Source organism: Delphinus delphis, chromosome 1 (assembly GCF_949987515.2).
Source record: "Delphinus delphis chromosome 1, mDelDel1.2, whole genome shotgun sequence".
NCBI classification, from domain to species: Eukaryota; Metazoa; Chordata; class Mammalia; order Artiodactyla; family Delphinidae; genus Delphinus; species Delphinus delphis.
Genome location: NC_082683.1, coordinates 2,144,169 through 2,168,839, shown reverse-complemented (window position 1 = coordinate 2,168,839; position 24,671 = coordinate 2,144,169). Strand labels below are relative to the sequence as shown.

Here is a 24,671-nt window from a genome sequence, read left to right as displayed (position 1 = left end):
GCCCCTGCATCCCCCACCCAGCCTCCCTCCTCTGGAAACAGCAGCGCAAGCTTCCTTCGGGGCGCTCTTCCCCATAAGTCAGTGCGGTTGGTGGGCAGAGCCCACACCACTCCACTCCATCCTGACCCTGTCTCAGGGGACCCAGGCCATCAGAGGCACAGGGATGGCTCAGCGATAGGCATTCAGAGGTAGGCATGCTGGACTCTGGGCAAAGAGGGGTCCTTCCCCACAGGGAGGGGGATGATGATGGAGCCTACCATGAGAGGAGACGCTGCGTAAGAACAAAGCCACCACGGGGGAAGCAGAGCAAGAGACAGAGAGGCAGCTGTTGGAACACCTGGATCCAGCCATGCCTGAATTCATTCATACACCTAGAACCAGCCATGCCTGAAAGGCTTCCTACACCTGGATCCAGCCATGCCTGAAGGCCTTCCTACACCTGGACTGACAGTTACATGAGCTGATACATCTTGCACTTTGCCATCTGAAATGTGCTGACAAACCCAGAGAGGAAGCCGTACACCTGAGAGCCTGTTTCCTGGTTCTGCAGGCTCCCAGGACAGGACAGTCCACATTTACTGCCCCTACCCTGAGTCCTCCGCAGAGGGCAGCCCACTCACCATGACAGAAGTGGTCATGCCCTGCAGGTGGAAGACATCCATGCTGGCCTCTGCACCGCCCACCACCTCATCATTCCCCTGGCCCGGCTGGGGAAGGTCGAAGTAGGTGCTGTCCGGCTCCCTAGACAGAAGAGGGAAACAGAACAGAGAGCACAGCCATCAGCCCAGATGGCCCAGGCCTGGAGCTCAAGGCCAGCCCGCAGCTCCCGGCGGGGGGGCCTCCCTCTCCCACCTCCACGGATTCCTTCAGCCCCTTGTCTCCTCCACTCCTTCCCTGACCCTCAGCCCCTGCGGCCTCCGGCCCCCTTGCCCTACCAACCTCTCCAGGGCTGGTGTGGTGCCAGGCTAGCGTGAGTGCCAGGCTGGTGTGGCCACACACAGGCTTTGTCCCCTGGACCCAACCCCTCTGGAGGGCTGGTCAGAGGAAGAAGCCCAGACATTGGACCCTGCGTCCCCAGGAGAAAGCCCAAGGCAGCAGCTCCCTGTCCAGCCCCCGAGTCCATCGCAGCCCCCGAGTCCAGCGGGCTCAGACGAGGTACTCACAGAGAGCTCCAGAGGTGCTGGAACGTGGCCCCCTCGTCGGTGGCGGTGGACTGCGACATCTTCCCACTCCCGGCCGAGGGCAGCTCGCTCTGCAGGAGGAAAGGACAAGAGTGCGGGTTGGGAGGGCATCCTCTGCGCTCCTCAACCAGCATCCTCGGGCACAGGTGGTAGGCGGGGCCGACAAGGACCACCTGAGGACACCCTGGCTAACCAGGCACACGCCCTTCACCCAGCCCCTCCCTTCATCCTGCCCTCTCTGGGGGTGGGAACTGAGGCCTGGGGGTGGGCAGCCTGGCTTCAGACCCGGCTGGGGGCCTGGGCAGCAGGAGCTTCTCAAAGCCGCCACCCGTGAAATGGGGGTGACAGCAGCATCCCCTCATGGGGCTGCTGCAGGGCCCCTTGGGAGCACGAATTTCAAGTCTCTACTAGATAAGTCAGAAAGAGAAAGACAAATACCATATGAAATCACTTACATGTGGACTCTAAAAAAAAAATGACACAAATGAACTTATATACGAAACCAAAACAAACTCACATAGAGAACAGACTTGTGGTTGCCCAGGGGGAGGGGGCTGGGGGAGGGATGGAGTGGGAGTTTAGAGTGAGCAGCTACAAACTAGTATGTATAAACAGGGGAACAACAAGGTCCTACTGTACAGCACAGGGAATTATACTCAATATCCTGTGATAAACTGTGATGGAAAAGAATATGAAAAAGAATGCATACATGTGCGTAACTGAGTCACTTTGCTGTACAGCAGAAATTAACACTACTTTGCAGTTCAACTACACATCAATAAAAAATAAATTAAAAAATAAAACAAAAGAAAAAAATAAAGTCTCTGCTGTGCCCGGGTCATAATTACACTGGAACACGCGTGGTCATTATTATTACGAACTGTATCTCTAGGTTTGGCCTGGGGGGTGGCTCAAGCCAGGTTTGGGGGCTCCTGAGGCCCCAGCAGCTGGCGACAGCTTAGATCCCAGGTGCCCCCGGGAAGGGCGTGTGCAGGGCGCACCGGAGGCTGGAGCTGAGGCCCTGGTACGAGCCTGGCTGTGCCCGATTGCTGCAGGCTGGGCGGCCTTTCACCTCTGATGTGGGATCCTTGCGTACGGCCTGGACACAAAAGCAGCGTCAACCCCACGAGGCAGCCGCCAAGGCCGAGGCCGAGAAGCTTCTGTCACTGGAGGGGTCACTGCACGAGTGGCCCCCCTTCAAGGAGATGCCCAGGGCTTGGGGCATCCTGACTCAGTGCCCGCTGGCCTTTGTCCCCACTGTCACCCCTCCTGAGGGCCTCCATGCCCACCCGAAACAGCCACCCAGGAGGAGGTGGCGGTGACCACACCGGGCACATCTTGAACCCTTATCCTACGGTAGGGGGGAGGGGCAGGGAAACCAGAGCCCACCCTGCCCACTGCCCCCACCCAGGCCAAGGTGATGTCTCCCCTGGGCCAGCCTCCAGGCTCTTGGCAAGGGGCCACGGGAATCAGCTTGGCCACCGCCTGGCAGGGCCCAAGAGGGCAGGCCCGGGCCCAAGCGGGCAGGCCCAGACCTGCCCACGGCCGTCGGGGGAGGGAGGGTGCGGCCTGCAACCTTTTGGACAGACTTCGTCTGTTCCCAGGCGGTGGGCCCCGAGAGAGGCCGGTGGCCTGTTCCCGGGGCTGCCACGTGCCAGGCCACCGTCCCTGGAGCAGCGGCACGAGCTGGGAGGGGCCGGGCGGGGCCGAGCGAGGATGGCCAGGACAAAGAGCTTGGAAAGTGCTGGCCACAGACCAACTCTCCAGCAGGCTCGGAGGCCACTCCACCCACTCTCAGGAGACCAGGTCTCAGAGAGGTTATGTGACATGCCGAGGTCACACAGCATAGCTGTAAGTGCAGGGACAACCAAGTGGTTTTCTCAGAATTGGAAATTAACGTAGTCATGCCTCCTCCCCCCTTCACCTCAAACCCTCAGCACACAATCCACAGGATTTTAACAAGGGGCGGGTCAGCGCTCACTTGCATGCCTCCTGTGCTGGGGAGATCACTCCTATCCTGGGCTGAGCTATCCAAAACCCAGCAGAGCTGAGTAAGGCGTGGAGCTGGCCATGTGGTAACACAGAACAGGGTGGACTTGGTAGGAAGCAGAACATGCCGGCCGGAGCAGGTCACTGTGCCGAAGCTGGGCGGAAACGCACCCTCACCCACTCTCCAAGGCTGGTCCTTTTTGGATGAGCAGAGATTAGTCAGAGGGGCCTCTTGGTGTGGGCAGGGTGTACCAACACGAGGCTCAACTGGCCCAGGCCATTTGGTCCCACCCCCTTCATTTTGCTAATGGACCATCTAAGCCCAGAGACAGACAACGCCTTGACTAACATCACACAGCAAGTGGACGGCAAGATCCTGTCCCTGGTCACGGCAGCACCATTCGCAACAGTGGAAAGGTGGAAACGGCCCGAAGGTGCATCAACGGATGAACAAATAAATAAAGCCTGGTCGGTCCACACGCTGGAATATTACTCCATCATGAAAAGCAATGATCGCGCACACCGGCCATGTCACTATGAACCTCGGAACATCATGCTGAGTGAAAGAGCCACGTGCTATACGAGTCCATTTATGAGACGTCCGGAACAGGTGAGTCCACAGAGGCGAAAGGCAGACTGGCGGTTGCAGGGGCTGGGGGCACGGCATGGGGGGAGACTGCTGGAGTAAGACAGGGGCGATGGTTGCCCGACACTGTGAATGAGCTAAACACCACTGGAGGGTTTGCTGTAAAGGGGTTAGCTTTATGTTACGTGAATTTCACCTCAATAAAGCTGCATGGAAGTTAAAGACAGTTTCTCCGAAAGCCCAGCCCCAGTTCTCAGCAGCCCCTGCCGCCCAGCATCTGGGGAGGCAAGTCAGCACTGGGAATCTCCCCGAGGCCCCCTCCCTCCCCTGGCTCCCACACCTCCCTCCCCACAGAACAGCCGGGAGGGGGGACAGAGGCCCGCACTCTGGGGGACACAACCAGCATTTTCACCCCACCCCCTGCTTCACCCCAAGCTGCCGGGGTCAGAGGCGCCTGCACCACACAGGCCGGCTCTGGCTCGGTGACAGACCTGCAGGTGCCCGGCCCTCTGGGGAAGCGGTGGAGGGGGGGCTGTCCTACACCCACCCCACCAGCCCTCACCACCAGGACTGAAGACGGAGACTGCTCAGCCTTACTGATGCAAGGGGTGGTCCCGGGTCACCAAACTCCACTGCCTTCAGCAGATCCTGCTGCCTCTGCCCCCAGTACACCCTCAGACCCAGGACTCTGTGTCTGCTTTTAGCCAACACCCCAGGACTCACAGTGACTCTAGGACAGACCTCCCCGCCCGCCGCGGGGCGGGGAGAGCAACACACAGGTTCACCTCACCCACTGAGGGGCCCCTTTGGCTGTGTCCACCCGAGGACGGCACCAGCCTCTGACGGTGACTCCCACACAGGTTCTCCATCGGCAAAACGGGTCCAGAAACCTGCCCTGCCCAGAGGGCCTGGAGGACTTGACCCAGGAAGCCATGCAGCGCCCATACCTCCAACTTCCCTGGAAAACTCTGCAGAGCAGGCTGCACTGGGCTATGAGTGACAGAGCCGCAGACCTGGTTCCTGCAGGCGCCAGGGAGCACCCGCCTGGGCCGGAGCTGGGCGTGAGGAAGCAGCACAACTGATGTCCGGCCTCAGGCTGCCCCCCGCAACTGGAACCTCCCCCAGAGCTCCATGGGCCCAGCCCTCTCTCCCCTAGGGCAGGGACAGTATATTCCCTTTACTCACTAGCAGCATTTCGGCCAAGGTGGCCAAGGTTTGCAGAGGTGAGAAAAAGAAAGCAATTCTAAAATCACTTCCTGCAAATTAAATCCAGTTTCCCCGACATGCACTTCAAATTTGGAAATGTGCTCACGGTGGAAACTGCTTTTGCAAACGACGCGAATCATTTAAAAAATCGCGTGTGTGAGGGGAGACTGACTTTCGATGACACCTCTTCAGGTGGCATTAATGATGCCACGAAGTGCACATGCACGGTGCACAGCTTTGCTTTTCCATGAAGTTGCTCTGGGAAAAAAAATGCAGCCTGTTGCACCAGGAGGGGTCCAGTCCTGGTCAGGGCCGGTCTCCAAGGGAGACGTGGGTGTGAGAAGGTGGGGTACGGTGCTGGTGGGGGCTGGACTCAAGGAATCCCTGAGCCCCAGCCCACAGGGAACTGCCGAGTCAGAGGCAGCCCGAGAAGGGCAACGTGTGGCCCCTTCTCACAGCAGCTGGGCCGGGGCTCAGGCACCTCCGACCTGCCCCAGCTCCCCGTGGGCTGGGGCCACCAACACCAGTTCACCTCAAGGAATTTCCAGCAAAAATTTTTGACCCTGGAGAGGCGGGGCAGGGGCTGTGTGGCCCACACACTCAACTCAAGCTGGAGTGGAGACACAGCCCCACACCCCACTGACTTTGGGTGGCTCGGGGATGCCCCGAGGTCTCTGAGAGCCCCCCAGGGAGGGGATGCAGTCCCACATCCTGCAGCACACCACGGCAGAGGTTCCAGCCCAGAGGTCTGGTGCCGCAGGGGAGAAGCGGGCCAGCTGCTGCCGGGGCCCCAGGCCCCCACACTGCCCTGTCGGGCAGGAACCGCCACCCCGGGGCAGGCGCTCAGAGGCCCAAGGTACCAAGGGTCCCGGCTGGGACTCGAGCCGCAGCCCAGACAGCTGGAGACCTTGCCCCACAAGCGAGTGCAGACCTTCTGCCCCAGGCTGGTGGGAGCTGGAGGCCCCGGGGGGCAGCAGCTGTTCCTTGGCCGGCTCTGCTCGACCCTCTGACCTCGTCCTCCACAAATCCCGGCGAGAGCTACAGCCTGCCGTGGGCTCCTGGCCCTGTTCCCACAGGTCCCCTTCTGCCCCCGGCCCTGTCCCCACACACCCCAGCCAGGGCGGCCTCCACGCTCAGCTTTGGTCCACCGTCCACTCCCCACCCCATCCTTGCCCTGCCAGGCCAGGCTTCCTCCAGGAAGCCACTGTCCTCCCCGACTCCAGGTCAGGACGCCCCTTATCTTGCCCCCCCATCACCTGGCAGGTGGCAGAGCACAGACAGCCCTTCAGCTACGTGGCCCCCACGGGCAGCCCCATTGGTTGGGCAGGACTTTGAGGCCTCTGGTTTCCCTGTCCCCTGGGCCCACCCCTGCCCAGGGCCCCGAAACCAGCTTCCGTAAACTGGGGTCCTTGTGATCCTCCCAGAAGGGACACCCCATCCACAGAGGGAGGCCCCCACCCACCTGCAAGAGCCCTGGTCCAGAGTGGACGCCTGGCCGCGTGCAGAGAAGGACGGCTTGGGGCACACGCCCCTCCTCCACGGCCACCTGGATGCCAGCTTTGGGGGAGGGCGTGCGGCCCCATTCAGTTTAGTGGGGAAAGACCCGAAGAACTCCACCCTGCCAACCACCCCGAAACAATCCATCTTGATGGTCCTCAGTCACATACTGGTTATTCCGGTGGGTCCGTCCCCGGTTATTTCAGTAAACAATGGCGGATTGAAATCCAAGGGGCAGATAAACCTACACCATCTCAGGAGGGACCCTTCCCATCCCCTGTGGCCTTGTCTTGAGGGGACAGCAGAACGTCCCAGCGTCCAGAAGTCCCCCTACCTGGGCAGAGGGGTCAGGCGGCCATCACACAGGGTCACAGGAGGCAGGAGGCCCTGCTGTGACATGGCGCTGTCCCCGGGCGGCGGCCCAGCCGAATTCCAGCAGGACACCCGGCGCCCAGCCTCCTGGGCCCTTGGAGCTGAGGGGCCTCTGTGACCTCAGCCAACCCCGGGAACGGGAGGCCCTCGCCCGGTGGGGCTAGGGCAGGAGTCCCCCCTGGAATGGTGGCCAGGAGCGTGTCACCCTCAGAGAGCAAAGGACAGTGGCATCTTCACCTGCCCCTCCCGCCCGCGCCCGGCCACGTGGCCACGGAAGCCTGCGCAGCCTCTGTCCTCGCTGGCCCTGCAGGGGCTGGGGTGGGGTTAGGACAGGACCCTCGGCCAGGGCGGCACCTGGGTCTCCTGCGGAGAGACTGGGCCTGCGGGGCCTGGGAGGAGGGCACGGCCGAGGCTAACGTCACCCTTGGTGGGGGGGGCTCTCTGCTCCCCCTCTGCCTGCTCAGGGGAAGCCCCGCACTGATGGTGAGAGACAAATTTAGCCTCCCCACCCTGGGGCAGGGTGCGCTTGTGAAATACGAAAACAGCTGGAGGTGCCCGATTAAGCCGCCCTCTCTCCCTCCTGGGCTGGGGCCCGTGGGGAGGCGGGGGACGCAGAGCCTGGGAGCGGCCCCAGGAATCCCCCAGCCCTGCTGCCTCTTACCTCGGTCCCGGTCCCGCAGCCAGGCCAGGGGCAGGGACGGCCTCCCTCCGGCACCTGGGCCCGGCCTGGAGCACCGTGGGGTTGCCCAGCAGTTTCTGTTTGAATCTGACGGTTGGTCTAGAACCCACGTGGGGCAGGGAGCTGGGTGGCGGCCCTCTAACCACGTGGGCCTCACGTACTTCTGGAAGGAAATGGCTGACCAATCCCCCAGGGCTGCCAGGCTCCAGACCTTTGCTGGGAGGGGCTCTCGGCCGAGCTAAGGGTTGGGAACCCAGTGGCGCATGCCCCCACGCCCCCTCACCCTACCACTGCCACGCCCAGCTTCCTGGTGGAGGAACTCACGCGGCCAAACCAAACAAAAAAACGCTGGAGCACGGCTGAGCCGCGCCATGTCCCCGCAGGGCAGTGCACCACGCAGCTCATTTCACTGACCGACGTGGAGCCGTGCACAGAGAGGTTAGGTCACCCACCCAAGGGCACACAGCTGGTCAGAGCAGGGAGTCCAACCCCGCAGCTAGCTCTAACGTCCTTGTTCTTGACCTTGCCCTCTACCTGGCCTCTCTAGGAGGTGAGCAAAGGAGGTCCAGCCCCTCTCCGGCCTGCCTTCTCACCACACGCCGCTGGGAAGTCCCTGGCCCACCCCTACTTCTTCACCCACACAATGAGGCCCTACCCACATCCGGTCCCCGCCCCCCCGCCCCCCATCCCGGCCTCCACCCCCAACAAATGCAGGTCAGACCTGGACCCAGGCTTCCTGTCCCTTGGTTTTCTGCTCTGCAGCTCCGCCCTGCCTGCCACACTCCCGGCCACCCCCCCCCCCTCCATCCACACAGCCCACCTCTGCACCTCTGCCACTCTGCTCTGTAGCTGTGTGGCCCCTGGACCGGTGTCTTGCCCATTCTGAGCCTGTTTCCTGTGATGTGTGGAAAAAGCCAAAGCACTCAGCAGGGCGCTGACACAGGCACAGATTGGAGCTCGAGAGACGGGAGTGAGTTGCAATTGACCAGTGGTTACTGAGGATCAGGGTAGCAGCGGAGGAAGAAGAATAAACCTGCCCTGGTCCCAGGGGCAGCAGAGGGCAGAGGCCAGGTCTGTCCCTGGTTCAGCTGCAGGGACCTCCCCATCAGTGGTCTCTCTAAGACCGAGGCACCTGCAGAAGGATGAGTGGGACCCAGCACTCCATGGCAGCAGAAACCCAGGGGTAAGAGACAACCCACCCGCTAGAGGCAAAATAATGGATTCCTACTGGGGCCGGAAGCTGGCACAGTGCCCCTGAGCTTGGAGATGCCGCGATCCCACCTGCGTCACCATGTGGGGAGGCTTCCACGGCAGCACCCAGCCACCTGTTGGGGGGGCCTGACTGGAGGAGTGAGAGCAGAAGTGAGGGTGTCGGTGAGGGAGGTTCAGACCAGCATGGGGCACAGGAAGGGGACCCAGGAGGCGGGCAGCTGCAGGGCTGGGAGCCTCATGAGGCTGGAGAGGAAGAGACGCTTGACGGTAGAGCAGGTGTCTGAGCTTTCAGCCATGGCGCGTTCCAAGTGAGCGCCAAGGGTGGCCAGGATTGGACAGAGGAGTGGCTGGGCACATCCTGGACTTCTCCGTCTCACTGCCCACCTCCAACCCCGCCTCCACAGGGATCTAGAATCCGGCACTCCCACCCACAAGGCCACCCTAGTCCCAGATCCCCTCAGCCCCCCACCCCCGCCCCCGTAAGGGCAGCAGCCTCTCAGCCAGGCTCCCCGCTTCTGCCTCAGCGGATGGACCAACAGTGGCCAGATGTAGGTGAGGTCATACGCCCCACCCCTGTACCCCCCCACCCGGTGGAAGAAGTCAACTACACGATGACAGACTGTAGCTATGACATAAGGTGTCATAACTCTGAGAACCGGCCTCAGGGAACTCCCTGGCGGTCCAGTGGTTAAGCCTCCGCGATGCCACTACAGGGGGCACAGGTTCGATCCCTGTTTGGGGAGCTAAGATCCCGCATGCCGTGCAGTGCAGCCAAGACAAAAACACAAACAGACAGAACTGGCCTCAAAGAAATGGGAACGAACTGACCCCGGAACTGAAGACTAGCTGTGCTTAAATCAATCAGGATGACGCTGGTCAGACCACCACATGACCAATTGCAAGGTGGCCGTCAGAGCTGACTGTGCTGTTTCTGCAGGGAGCCCCTCCCTCCATCTACAAAAGCTCTCAGCCCCGGTTGTCAGTTGGGGGCGGTGGGTGGGAGTCAGCCCTTGGGGGATTCGGAGGACATGGAGCCCTTGCTCCGAAATAAAGCAACCTCTCCTTTCCACCGGCCTGGCCCTTTTTTGGCTTTTGAGCGGCGAGCAGCCAGACCCCGCTTTCGGTAACACTCTCACCCACCCGGCTGCCAGGCACCCCTGCCGTTTCCGTCCGTCTCCTCCAAGGCTCCCCTCCTCCCCTCTTGAGGGTCCCACCTCTACATGCCAGTGTGCCATGCTCTGTCCTCCAGAATCTTCTCTTCCCCGGACAAGCATCTGTGCTCCTTCAACCATGCTCTGCACGGTCATTCCCAAACCATTGGCCCCGCCTGGCCACCCTTCTCCAGACTCCTCCACATTCCTTGAAGGGAACCCACTCAGCTGTGTCCCCGCCCTGTGTAGACTCCTTGCCTCCTACCCTGGGGTCCTCACTATGGGCCCAGGACGCACTAATTTCCTGAACTCTCTACCCATCCCCACTCAGCTCCCCGCCCCCGCCCCGTCCATCGGGGCCGTGATTTTTTTTTCGAGCTCCATCTGACTCATGAGTTCCACTCCTCTCTGGTTCTGAAGTCTGCTGACCTCTGACGTGACTTCAGCCAAGTTGCCATGGCATTGGTCCATCCATCGCTCACTCACTCCAGGAACATCTGTCCCAGAGAGCCACCTCTGTGCCGCCCGCCTCCGTATCTCCCACGTGCCCCCATCCCATCCCCTGGGCCTGGGGCTCTTTCCGATAACGACACCCAGCATCTATCGCGTGCTCACGCAGTGCCAACCCCAGCCTGGAGTCCTCTGTATTCCTTGATTTCAGTCTTCACAGTAACCCCGAGACAAAGGCACTGCTGCGTCCCACGTTCCAGATGTTCTTACAGAAGCGCAGAGCGAGGGGACCGCTTGCCCAGGGCCACTCAGCTCAGAAGTGCCAAGGCTGGATTTGAGCCCAACTCTGGTGAGGATCCACTTAACCCCTTCCCACCAGGCAGCCCCACCCTCCGGGGGCCTCTCTTGGGAGGCAGAGAAGAGAACCAGCCTTTCCCCCCCCAGTGTGAAGGGCACCCTGAGCGGTGTGGACAGGCCCAGGGTCAGCCCAAGGGTAAATGAAGGTCCACATGATTGTCATTTTCGGTTTCACAAGCTGGGAGAAGGGGCACCGATGCGGCAGAGCTCAGCCCAGGACAGGCCCTGACGGCCCTTCAGGTCAGGGGGCGGCAGGAATAGCCAGGTGGGCTGGAGAGGGGACAGGATGCCCAGAGGCCTTGGCCACAGGAAGGGCGCTGGACCTGCAGCCGTGGGCCTCGGGGAGCGAAGAGGGGGGCTCGGCTCCCAGAGGGATGCAGTGGGATTTGGGTGAGGAAGGTCACCCGCGGGGCACATCGTGGGCTTGGCGAACCCAGAGGCTGGTGGTCAGCAAGGCAGGCCTCGGCTGGGTCCTGGTGAGGCGGTGGGGGTATGGGCCGCAGGGACGCAAGAGGGGGCAGGAAGGGATGAGGACCCCCCCTGCCAAGCCGATCCGCGTCGGGTTAATGCACTTCTGAGCTCAGCCCTCAACCGGCTGTAGACTCAGGTGCCTTCAGCCACCCTCCAGCTGCGTGCACGGTCAGGCCTCTGTCTTCTCATCCGGAGAAGAGGGAAGTCACACCCACCATGCAGGGCTGACCTACACAGAAGCCTCTAGCAGGACTCCCGGGGTGTCTTGGGGTGCAAACACGGCTCCTGTCTGACCTCTGGAGCCGTTTGGAAATCTGCTATCAGTTGTGTCAGTCAAACCCTCATCCCCCTTTCCACTCAAGCTCCAGAGGCTACTTCCTGAACCAGCCACTGGTGTCCAGCCCCTGCCAGCACCATCGACACACACGCACACGTGCGGGCACACACGTATGTACACACCTGCACGCGCACACGTGCAGGCACACACGTGTGCACACACCTGCACGCACACAGGCACACACATGTACACACACCTGCACACGCACACGTGCAGGCACACACGTGTACACACACCTGCACACGCACACACTCTGCCTTCATCACGGTGAATCCCCCACCCCAGCCCCTCCGCTCAAGTATGTGGCCCCAGGGCTTCCCTGGTGGCGCAGTGGTTGAGAGTCCGCCTGCCGATGCAGGTGACACGGGTTCGTGCCCCGGTCCGGGAAGATCCCACATGCCGCGGAGCGGCTGGGCCCGTGAGCCATGGCCGCTGGGCCTGCGCGTCCGGAGCCTGTGCTCCGCAACGGGAGAGGCCACAGCAGTGAGAGGCCCGCATACCGCAAAAAAAAAAAAAAAAAGTATGTGGCCCCAGAGGCTCCCTGGGCGCCCCGCCGCATAGGTGGGACTGCAGTGGCCGGCGGGCAGCACAGGGAGCCGTCTCCTGCTGCCCAGGTCTCAGTGATGCCTGGGAGGCAGCCGGGTGAGGGCCAGCGTGGCCAGGGCGGGCTCCGGGGCCCCCGGTGGGTGAGCGAGCCGGGGAAAGCCGTTCTGGGCTGGCCCCGCGGGGCTGAGGAATGGTGGCCCCCAGCCGGGACAAGCCTGGCCATGTGGCCAGGGCAGGGCCTCTTTGGCAGGAAGTGGAGAGAGTTCCGGTGGGTCCACGGGGCGGCAGCACCAGAGTGACTTCTGTTCCACCCCCCCCCCCCGCCCCCGGGCCATGCAAATTGCCCCGCACCCCCCTGGGGGCAGATGGCAGTGCCACACAGCAGTGGCTTCTCCAGCTTGCCCGAGTCCCATCAGGGGACCCACAGGCATGGCCTCCCCGCTATGGCCCATCTGCCACCGCTGCCCCCAGGACACCCTGTTTCCAAGCGCCGGGTGGGAGCCAGTAGGGAGGGGCCTCTGCACCCCTGGGTGGCCCCAGGGAGCCCCAACTGGCACCTGAAAGAGGAGGGCCAGCCCGAGCCAAGCCTACCTTGGCGGAGCCTGGGCCCTGGAGGGTCTGTGAGGAGGGGGACAGCTGGGAGGCCCTCGGCTAGGCAGGCGGTGGCGGCAGCGTCCCGGTCGCCTAGGCGATGACTTTGGAGCCCTGGAAGCAGCGTGGCGGGCCTGGAGCCTCGGGGCAGACGGGGCGGAGCGTGGCCAGGAGCCCTGGGGCCAGCGGCCAGCCTGTGTCCCCTGCTCCAGATGGATGCCACGCCCTCTGCACAGTGACCCAGAGGCAGCCCCGCCCGCGGGGAGTAGAGCTGGAGGCATGGAAGCCGGAGGGGAGCCGCCGACTCCACTGTGTCTGTGTCCTTTTCTTCTCCTCCTCTTTGTCGAAACTCAGAAACACACTCAGAAGCAGAGAGACTGGTGCAATGAATCCACTGATCTGTCCCCTGGCCCCAACATCAGTCTGTCCACCAGCCAAAGCCAATTCTACAAATTCTATCATTTCACCTGTGGTACATCAGTAGATGCTTCAAACGGACAAGGACCCATCTATGTCGACATCAGGTCCAACCATGAAATTATTCAGCTCCTTCTCTCCTACCAACACACACACACACACACACACACACACACACACACACACACACACACACACACACACACACACACACAGAGTAAATTCAGATAATTCAACAGAATACACAGCCACAATACCACATTCTGAATTTCCAGGACCTGTTTTTAACTGCTGGCCAGAAGAACTTGGAGGACACAGGTTTGGCAGACTAATCCATGTCATACACACTGTCCCTTCCCTCCCCCACGGCGGGCAGCAGCGCAGAAGGCTTAGCCCAGCTCTGGGCGGACACGGTAAGGGGGACATTGCAGGTGGGATTAAGGACCTGGAGATGGCAGCCCCTAGGTTATCTGGGTGGGCCCAGGGTCACCAGCAAGGGTCCTCACAGAGGCAGGCAGGACGCTGGGGAGGAGAGAAGGTGCTGAGCTGTGGCTCTGCAGAGGGAGAACGGGGCCGCGAGCCAAGGAACGCGGGCGCCTCTAGAAGCCAGAAAAGGCAAGAAACAGATTCTGCCCTGGAGCCTCCGGAAGGAGGCAGCCCCGCCAGCACCCGGACTTCAGTCCAGTGAGACTGATCTCAGCCATCTGGCCCCCAGAACAGAGGAAAACAAGTCCGTGGTGCTGTAAGCCACTGAGTTTGTGGTAATTTGTTACAGCAGCCGTAGGAAACGGATACAGTCTCACGTAACACAAATTTGGGAAGCATCATTTGCAGGGATCTTCCCATTTCCCGGGGCCCCTGGAACGGGCATTAGTGCCGCATTAAGTCCGAGGAGAAACCCCTGGGGTGTAAGACGCTTTTGCAGAATAGCAGCCCTGGGCTGGACAGAAAGGCGGTGACTGAAGACACGGCCAGCACGGGAGCCAAAGCCCTCGCCCTTCCGGGACGTCACACACACCCGTGCAGCCGTGAGGCGTTATGACCACACAGCGAGAGTGAGTACTGGGGGGAGGCAGGTGTTTCCTGGTCCTGGCAAAAGAGGCGGAGAAGCCAGAGGGATGCCAAGGCTCCCCCTGCCCCCACCCCAGGCTCTGCCAGCCACCCCCAGCCAGCTGATGGCCACAGTGGGCAGGTCTTCGTTGAAGCCAAGCCCCTACTGCCCATTCTCAAGCCGAGACGGATGCATCTCACCATCCTGAGCTCTGGTGGGGTGACCTCCTGGCCCACCCTTCCCCCACCCCTCCCCCTCCCCCATGGAGACAGGAAAGTCCTGAGTTCCGGGAGGCTGGGGCCCCACCCTCAGGACTGGGACGGGTGACAAACTCTGCTCTTCCTCAGCAGAAACAAGGATGTCAGAGACCAAAGATGGGTGGGTGACCCTTGAGTGACGGTCACAGCTGGACCTCTGGCCATCAGTTCTGGGTAGGGCATTCAACAAGGAGTTCAACCAGTATTTCGTACCCCTTCTCCCAACATGAGGCACGACTAGAAAGCTCCTCCTTGCCGAGGCCGGAACCCAGGGTCAGCCCAGGTGTGAGCACCAGGGCAAGGCCTCTGCTCATCACCACGGAGAGGAGGGCGGGAGCCTTGCAGCTACCAGCTCGTTTCACTTCCCTTCTGCAGCCAGAACAGATGGCCGCGCGGCATCTGTTCATTCTCGCACAGTTCTGTGGCTCAGGAGTCGGAGTCCAAAAAGAGAGAGTCTTATGAGACTGAAGTCAAGGTGCTGGCGGGGTTGTCCCTTCTGGAGACTCCAGGACAACATCTGTGTCCTTGCTTCTTCAGCTTCTAGAAGCCGCCTGCATTCCTCGGCTCCGGGCCCCTCCCCCCATCTTGAACTGCCGCTCTCCACCCTCTGCCTCCATCCCATCTTCTCTCTGGCTCCAGCCCTCCGGCCTCCCTCTCAGAGGGACTTTGTGATGACACTGGGCCACCCAGATTCCCCAGGGTCGTCATCCCCCATCTCCAGTCCTGGATTTAATCCCGTCCGTTTCCCTGTGAAGTAAGTCACAGGTTCTGGGGATCAGGACCTTTGGGGGGCCATTCTTCTGCCTTCCATAAATGTCCTTCATTCCAAGACACATCCTGGGGGACCGCTGTGCGGGGTTAGCTAAAACTGCTCTGCGCCTTTAAGCAGAAACCCCCGCTCCCTGCAGGGTGGCGGCTGTGTGGTTGCGGGGGCGGGGGCAGCAGAGGGGCGTTCGAGGCCCGCCCCACACCCCTCCCACCTCCCTCCAGCTCTTAACCTTTCCCAGCAGCCCCTCCCCGTACAAGGATAAGTTCCCAAAAATGTGTCTGAAAGTCGACAGTAGCCGGATCTCCCTGAACCCTCGCTGCTCCACCTGACACGTGACTCCCCGCGCACGCACGGAGCCCTGGACGTGGCACTTGACAAACACGAACCATGTAGCCATCACGTCAACCCAGGAGAAAGACTGCCATGTCCGTTTTACAGATGAGGCCACTGGTGCACAGAGAGGCTGAGGAACCTATCCAACGTCACACAGCACAGCTGGGCCTAAAACCCATTAGGAAATAAACATCTGACTAAACTACCCATTTCAGATGCGTCCCGCGCAACGCACTTCCCGTGTTTCCTGGGATGCGCTTGTTTTTCAGGACTGAACCACCATCGCAGGCGCAGGGGACTCCAGGAGCAGTTTGACCAAACTTCTGATTCACCTGCTGTGTGTCCCGCAACCTTCTCCCCGCCGCCCATGTTAGTTTCCAAATGCTGGCAGGACGGGCTTGGAGAAGCTGCTGCCCCAAAGCTGCCCAGAGGTCCTGCCATCTCAGCTCCGGGCACAGCCCATCCTGGTCCCGGTGCTCAAGACCCGTCCCCGCCTGTGGCCGTGAACAAAGGACGCTCTGGGCCACGCTTGCTCCCAGGGGCCCTCGGCAGGGGGAGGCTTGGGCTCCAGCAAGCGCCCTGCTTCCCCTTTCGCTGCCTGGCCTCTGAGGAGCAGGCATCTTGGTTTTAAGCTGATATCACTGAGGGTCAAGGCTGTGGGCTCTTAGCCCCCAGAACAGAGCCTGGTAAACCGTGGGCGCTCAGGAATGAATGACAAGTGATGGAAGGATGGATGGATGGATGGATGAAGAGTTAAGGCCCCTGTAGAATACTGCTCCACATCCCTTTTTCTTTTTCTTTTTTTTTTTTTGTTTTTTTGCGGTACGCGGGCCTCTCACTGTCGTGGCCTCCCCCGTTGCGGAGCACAGGCTCCGGACGCGCACGCGCAGCGGCCATGGCTCACGGGCCCAGCCGCTCCGGGGCATGTGGGATCCTCCCGGACCGGGGCACGAACCCGCGTCCCCTGCGTCGGCAGGCGGACTCTCAACCCCTGCGCCACCAGGGAAGCCCCACATCCCTTTTCTGAACTTTGAAATCCAAAAAGCTCAGAAAACCCAAAGCCTTTCCTTAGGTCTGGGGCCCACGCCACTGGGCGGACGGACACAAGGCTCTTCGTGGTCTTTGTTGCCGTTTAGGGTAAACATCTGTGTGTGTCGTTGCAGAAACATGGGTGAGCTCGATTGTGGAGCGCTTCTATCAGATCCCTTTGTAGTGTTATAAGACAAACAACTCAGATACTATGTTACTTTTCTAAAATGGAAAAATATTCATCTGAATTCTGAAATATCAGGGGCTCAGGGTTAACTTGGACCATAAGGTGGGGAGGCCACACCAATTCTTCATAAGCCCCAGGGCCCGGCTATACCCCGAGACACCCAGATAAGGGTCCCTCCCTGGGACAACTGAGTGCTGAGCTGGTCACATCCTCTCCTTACGGGGAAGGTATTTTCCACTCATCGACCAAAGCCGACTTTTGACAGGTCGCATGGCAGATCTGCGCTGGCTGATTCCAAAGTCGGCCACGCTCGCCGTGACTTCTGTCACTTTTTACCTCTGTGGATTTTTTTGTCAACGAAATGCTGTCGAGTAGCAAAAATTTCAAAAGGTCCAGGCAGGGCCAATCTGATCTCTCCCACTCCGTCTCTCCCAGACACGGCTCCCGTCCCTGGAGGCACAGCTGCCATCACTTCTAGGGAGAGTGGATTCGTCAGGAGGAGAGAAACGGAATGGAAAGAGGTTTAATGACGGCAGAGGAAAGAAAGAGGAAGTCGGCAACCTGAGGTTCTGTTGGCCACTCAAAATGACCCTGGCCAGAGAGTCCCCAAAACTCTGAAAAGACAGCCTGCCAGGATCGCAGGCGCTACCCACACTCTACTCACATGGGGTCTTTCTTACACTTTCTTTAACCTGCATGTTCCACTGTCAAGAGTAGACTCTTACTCTTATTCTCATCCTTTTCAAACATCACGTGGACCAGATGACGATTAGGCGGTGTTCTTGGAATTACACTGACCTCAATCTTCCAATTGTCTCTTTGGCTATTTTTATCAGAATGCATTATTTTCACATTAATCCAGTTAGCGTCCTGTTTACCAATACCTCGTTTTCAATTTGCAGCTTCATTCTAAAGGCTCGGGGAGACTTTCACAGCCCGTGTTCTCCTCCTTCATTACTGCCAAGTAATTAGGCAAGGAGCATCCCTGATCAGAAACTAAGAAGCCAGGAGCAAGTTGCAGCTTGCCTGACTCCGAAAGAAAAAAAAGAAGATGGAGTCTCTCCTAATTACGGGGGGGGTTTTGTTGGTTGTCACTGAGCGAGAGAAGCAGAGGAGGTGCGAGTAAAAAGGAGAGGGGCCTTTAATTACAGTGCCTTGCAAATCACAGCGCAGTAAATACCTAGGGGTTCCTCCTCTGATCTGCATACTAATGAGTAGCTACCCTTCTTCGGTCTGGTGGGGAATTGTGCTAAATTTGCATTGCGCATAATGCAAACGACTGAGGACCCTAAGTGCGGAGCAGCCTGGTGCAGAGAGGGTGATTGGATTTGTTTATTTGTGTCCTGCTTGGGAAGCACAGGCTTCTAAAACGGCGAGCACAGCTTTCCCTCCTGTAGGCCCAAAGGCTCTGCAGAGACCCCTCTCCGTGGCCGACAGACACTCTTCAAGCCACCCGCTCCTACATCAACACACGGGGCCCCGGGCTGCCCTCCTGGTCCCCATGCTGGCCTGTCCCCCACACATGTGGAAGCGGCCTCCGTCTGGCAAATGGGCACTGCCCAGGTGAGCCCGGAGGCCGGGAGGCTGCCAAAGAGAAACCCCAGGGACTTTCTTCCCACGCGTCTCAGCCCTGACGGAGAAAACAGCCCAGGAACCACGTCTAAAATCGCAGGAAACCAGGCAGGAGGGGTGAGAGGGATCTCCTCTGCCCGCTCCGAAGGACCTCTCGCAAGCCAGGCATCCCTGCCCCCAGGAGAAGCCACCTGCCCAATTAGCCAGGGGCTTCCCCAGATGCCCGCCCCACAGGGCCTGGCACCTCGGAGCAGGGGGTGAGCAATTAGAGCCCCCGGCCCCTCCCCACAGGCACCCAGGGCCTCAGGGAGTGACCTGCTGGCTGGCGCTGGGCGGGGACACACCACGGACAGGTCCCTCCCACGTGCAGCCACCCCGAGCAGGACCACAAAGGAGGGACCCCTGGGCACCCAGCCCAGCCCTGCCGCCCAGAGCCCTGCACCCAGGCTGGTGAGAGGCAGGATGGGTGATGCCCAGGTGCTCTGTGCCTGCCTGTTGGGGACGGAGGGGCTGGACCAGCCTTCCCGGGGCACCTTGTGTCTGCCCTCCGGGGCTGTCAGGTGTGTTCCCACGGGCCACTCAGAGGAGCCCCGGCTCGGGCTCCTACAGCGAGGAGGCAGGTGTGTGCCCCACCCCCCTGGGCGAAGAGCCTGGGGACCTGACCGAGGCACGGAGCAGCTATCTGGACCACCAGCCCAGGGCCCTGCCCGCTGCGCCCTCAGTCCTCGGTGTGCCGGGCGTGGGCGGCCAGACCAGCCCCTGCGTCCGATTTAGTCACTTGATCCGAGCTTTTCAGCTTCACATCTGCAAGTGGGGTGAGCGCCCGGATGCGTGTGTATCAGAGGGGGCACGTATGAATATCTACTGTCATGGTTATAACTCGTCCTCGGACCCAAAACACGGACCGGGAGAACAGAAGAGGCGGGCGGGGCTGAAGCACGGTTCTCCCTCCGGGGGCCCCGCCCCCCCCAGCTCCCAGGTCCGTTCCGGGGCTCACTCTTTGGGGAACATGATTCCAAGTCCAAGGTCCACAGAGTGTCCCAGCCACAGACCCTCTGGTGCCGCCCGAAACGTCCACTCCACGGCCCTGAGACCTGGCCTCGGGACCCCCATCTCCTCTCTCCGAGCCTAGCAGAGCCCTCCCTGCTGCTGGACCTCTCTCCTGGGTCCGGTTCCCTCCGAGGCTCCTCCCCAATCCTCCACCGCCCGCAGGCTGAACGTCCCGCCCGCCTGCCCATCTCTAAGCGCCTCTCTGGCACCGACAGCCCAAAGCCGCTGTGTGTGTGTCTGTTCTCCCTCCCTACTCTGGGGGCTGTGGTGACCCACGCAGTCCCCAGGGAGAGGGGGTGCTGGGGTTTGAAGCCTGCCTTCCAGGGTGCAGGGGCTGTAGATGTGTGGGGAGGGGTGGCATGAGGAAGAGCCCGTAAGCTCGGGGAGCGGCCCCTGCACCCTTGGCTGTGCTTAGAACAGACTGGGGTGTCCCTTGTGCCTCTTTGAGCAAAGAGGGACGTGGCTTAGAACGTTTCCTCACCTTTTGTGTCCTGGCCCCTGGGCAGCCCGAAGGCTTAGGACTGCTTCTCAGAAGAATATTTCAGGGAGTTCCCTGGTGGCCTAGTGAGCGGCCCGGGTTCGATCCCTGGGCAGGGAACTGAGATCCCTCAAGCCACGCGGTGCAGGCCAAAAAAAAAAAAAAAAAAAAAAATTACAAAGGAAACCAATTACACTGAATTATGGTTATTCTAGTGGGTTGAATGGCAACCCCCCCCCAAAAGATATGTCTACCCAGAGCCTTAGAAATGAGGGCCTTTGCAGATGTGTAAGATAAAGATCTGAAGATGGGATCACCCTGGATTAGCGTGGGCCCTAAATCCAGTGACAAGTGTCCTTATAAAGGCAGCAAAGGGGAGACACAGACACAGAGAGAAGCCCGTGTGAACACGGAGGCAGGGATTGGGGTGCTGCGTCTACAAGCCCAGGAAGCTGGAGTGAGACGCAGACGGATTCCGCCTCAGAGCCTCCAGAGGGAACCAGCCCTGCCCACACCTGGATCTGGGGCTTCTGGACTCCAGACCCTGAGAGAATGTGTGTTTTTTTTTAAATTGTTTTAAGCCCCCTAGTTCGTGGTCACCTGCTATGGCAGCCCCAGGAAACTAACACAGTTATGATGATATTTTAAAGCAAATTTGGGGGAATTCCCTGGCGGTCCAGTGGTTAGGACTCCGCGCTTTCACTGCCGAGGGCGCAGGATCAATCCCTGGTCGGGGAACTAAGATTCCGCAAGCCGTGTGGCTCAGGCAAACTAAAAATAGAATAAAAGCACATTTGTGAGATGGTGATGGTGGGGCCGCAGGCGGCACGTCTGGCGACTCGTTTCAACTCAGTGACAAGCACAAACGAAATTTTGCGATGTCCGTAGCAGCTGCTACGCACACTGAAAATATCAGTGATTCCGTTGGGAAGAAGCTTTGTTCTCTTTGGGTCTCTGTTCGGGGGAGCATCTCCAGGAAAAGAAAGCACTTTTGAGGAGCAAATGTCTGGTCTGCAAAGGAATACCCCAGCCAGAGAGTGGACACGAAGGGTGGGGACAGATGGAAAGTTTACGCCCACTGGTGCAGACTCTCAGAGCCGGCTTCGGTGAAAGCTGTCTTTAACCTGAAGCCCGACGAGCAGAGGGAGATTTTCTTGTACAGAATCAATTTTCCTCTGCGTTACACACAGAGAAACGATTGTCCCGGCGTCCTATGTAACCTACTTAAGGCAAATTAAAAACAGAAGAGACATTGTATGTTCTGGTTACACACAAATGGATGCTGCTAGCTCCAGATGTGTTTTCCATGTTCTAGAAATCCGGGCAGGACATGGGATCACCTGACAGCAATTTGCAGGGGTAAATTGTCACACAGTGTCCTGGGGACACAATCCCCATCATAGTTAGGCCTTTACCATCCAGACAGAAGCATGGTCGGGGTGACAAGGGACCACACCTCTCGGTTTCTTTTTTCCTTTTTGCTGTGCGAAACTAAATCATCAGAAAATGACTAGTGTTAAAACACTGACTCAGCACTCGCACAGAAACGCCCAAATTGGAAAATAAGGATGTGCCCTTACCTTTTATGGGGGCTGGACAGAAGAAACGCACAATTGAAGAATGTTTCTGGGTTTTGCTTTTTGGAGTTTTTTTTGCAAACCCAAAGTTCAACCTGTGTGCAATATCTTTTATACAAGTCTCTGGAGGATAAATTCCCCTTGAGTTTGGTGACCGGAAACTGTCTCCCAGTTAGATGAACATGCAGCTTCCTTTCAGCCACCAACGAAATGATTTCCCTTTTGGGGTCAGAATCTTGGGATGAATGCCGTCCTTGGCTACAGGCAGGACCTCCGCCAGGTCCTGTCCCCAAATTCTCAGCCTCTCCTTTTCCTCGCCATCTTGGCTGTGTCCTTTGCATCCCACTTGTGGATGTGGGTAATACCCTATAAATAACTATTAAAAGAGGCATTCTTGCTGCAGTACCCCTGACAGAGGCCATCAGCCTCCACCCAAACCACAGGCGGATTCCTGCCTCCCTGCCGGCCATTCCGTTCCCCCCACCCGCTCCCAGGGGAGACCTGTTGGCTACTAGGGAACTGTGCCCTCCACCTCGCCAAGGACTTCTGGTTCCCCAGTCTCTGGCGCAGCACCAACAGCCGGCACTACGGGGCCCACGTGTGGGCGCCAGGCATCATTCTAAGAACTTTAGACGTGGCATCTTGGTTACTGTTCTCTCAATCCTCTGGGGCAGGGGCTATTACCGCCCTTTTTTACAAATGGGTAAACTGAGGCTTGGAGTGGTTAGGTAACTTGCTCAAGGTCCCTGACTTGTAAGTGGCGAAGAGGGGATTTGAACCCTAACATTCTGACCTCCACACCCACACGATTAACCACTGCACCATACTGGCCCTTCCATGGGGCTGCCCTGCGGAATTTGTTCTCCAGAACCTTCACCAGGACTTCGAGACAGGGCTGAGCTTCCTGCGCCCGTTCCTCTGGTAGCCTCCTGCTGACACCCTGACAGCTTCTGGTACCCGCACACCTTTTTGTCTTATTTTTAAAATCACATGCATACTCCATACATTCACACGTGGCAAGTTTTTAAATACTGTCTTTTCGTTCTCAAGACAATTCTTTTTACACTTTTACTGAGTAAATCGAAAGATGGGTGCTGGATTTTTGGTATACAGTGCATTTCCCCCCAAAGCTAATTATTAAGGTTAATACAAATAAACAGCAACAACGTCAGCAAACAAAACAAAAGAAAACCATTGAGCTGATGGCTCCCAAATGTCCAGTATTTAATAAACAGGCCACAGGGTACTTGGACCAAATGACCTCTGGTGAGAGATGAACAGCACACCTCCCCCGCCCGCCCCCACCCCCAGCCCCTTGCTGATTGACAATGGTCTACCTGTCACCCAGGTATTCATGTAGACACGTGCATACTTTGTGCAAATCCACTTAGGGACCAGACAAAACTACGAGCTGAGTAAGAAGGTAATAACAACTACCCCCCACCCCGCAATCCAGGGCCTAAAAGGAGGGTGAGTGCGAGGCCAGGAGGATCCGGAGAGAAAGGATCCAGGAAAGAGGTGTCACTTCTGGCCAGGCCGGCGGCCCAGGGACCACATTCTGACCCATCCTCTCCCCGGCTGGAACAGACTCAGGAGGCAGACAGGTGGGGCACCCGGGCCAGCTCAGGGCCGCCAAGAGATGCCGCTCTGGAACCTGGCTCCCTGGGACCAGCTTAGGGGGCATGCCCAGTTTTCCGGGTCCAGGGGAAGACCTGGATTTCACTCAGCCTTGTGAGGAGTGGGGCGGCTAACGCCTCCAGATCGGTAACAGCCCTCGCAGGTGCAGAGGCAGTGGGGGCCGGCAGGGAGGGGCTCGTCAGCAACAGGAGCCTGCACCCCCGAATGAGCCTCTCCCCGGGGTCGCGTTCTCCATGTCCCCTTGAAGCGGAGGTGGAGAGGAGTTAACCCCAGGCAGGCCCTCTGGGAATCCCAGGGAGGCTGCTCCAGGCCCCAGAGGCCGCCGCACTGCTGGCAGGACGCCGCATCTCCTGGCCGGCTGGACTCCGACCCGGGCTCCCCGCCGCCCCACGTGCCCCGCCCCACGAGCTGGTCGGACGCGGGGTAGCCTCCATGTCACCCTCTCTCGAGTTCGTGCACGCGGTCTCCTCTAACCGCCTCCCAGCTTCAGAGCCGCGAGCCAGTGCGCCGGCTGCCCTGAGCTCAGGCCCCGCCGGCGGAGCCCAACCGCGCCCAAGCCCCTCGCGCCAGGTCCCCGCGCTGCCTACCTGGTGCCGTCGGAGCCCCAGGAAGCTATGCCCTAGCCCGCCCCGGCTTAGCCGCGTAACCCCTTCGGGGGCGCAAGGCAGGCGCGGGCCGAGAGGCGGGTGCAGCTGGGCGGGCGCGGGCGGGGAGGCAGGGCGGGCGCGGGCCGCCGAGGCGGGTTATATGGGCGCGGGGAGGGGAGGCGCCGCGGGGAGGGGTGGCCGCGGGCGTTAGCGCCTTCCGTAGCCGGCCGGCGGGAAGGCAGCGCGGGCCGCTCAGCCGTTGGCAGGAGGAGCGCTGGGCGGCGGGGCCAGGCTGGGGCCAAGGTTGCAGCCCGGCGCTCCGCCCCCCCAGCTGGCCGCGTCCGAGTCGGGGTCCCGGGGCACGCTCCGCCCCGCCTCCTTCCCGCCGCCTTTTGGCGCGCGTCGCGCCTGTCGGCCCCGGCGGGGCCTGCCTCGGGCTGATCGCGGGCAGGGCGCCGGGGCCCTGCTGCTGCGGAGAAGGGACGGCGACCCTCGACCGGCTTGGGAGCGAGGGCAAGGGCGCGCGGAAACCGGGATGTGGGGCAGAGATGCAGACTCCGCGTCCCGACGCCTTCCTTTCCCCGAGACATCGCATCTTCCGGGTCTCCCTCCTCCTCCCCCACTGGCGCCGGGCGCTGGGGATCCAAGGGGAAGGGGAAGGGCCGCGCACCGTAGGGACGCCGCCACCCAGGTCTGCGGAGTGTCCGCATTGGCTGTGACCTGCTAGGGACAGGGGTGAAGGTCGCGACCCCAGGATCCGGGGTTAAATGGAGCCGCTTGCTTCCGGGTGGTACTAGCCGGGCTCCTTCGCCCCGGAGGGCGCGCCACCTACACCGCTCACCCAGCGGAGGTCACGGCCTCGCTTCGGCCCCGGCCCGCATTACGGATCCGCGGGGACCCTCTGGACGCGACTCTCGGCCCCAGCCTGCTTTCTTCCTGGGCGGAGGATGTGACCACGGCCCCCAGGGAATAATAATTCTATAAGCAAACACTCCCGGGTCGCCGCCGCCTCCCATCCCGCCCCCGGCCCCCGGGGCCGGATTCCGTTTCGCGTTGCGCAGGTACGCACGGGTGTCCAAGGCGACACGTGGGTCGTGCACT

At 60.2% G+C, this 24,671-nt stretch overlaps 1 protein-coding gene across 1 annotated transcript in view; it reads right to left on the bottom strand.

Moving 5' to 3' along the window:
* TP73 (tumor protein p73) overlaps positions 1 to 23,654 on the bottom strand; it is a 69,686-nt gene extending 46,032 nt beyond the window's left edge. The window contains exons 1-3 of the mRNA XM_060013271.1: positions 23,571 to 23,654; positions 1,164 to 1,252; positions 621 to 741 (exon numbers count right to left, since the gene is read on the bottom strand). Coding sequence (XP_059869254.1) covers positions 621 to 741; positions 1,164 to 1,222 — 180 coding nt within the window. The 5' untranslated portion in view covers positions 1,223 to 1,252; positions 23,571 to 23,654. The remainder of the gene's footprint in view (positions 1 to 620; positions 742 to 1,163; positions 1,253 to 23,570) is intronic.
* Positions 23,655 to 24,671: the final 1,017 nt, after the last annotated feature.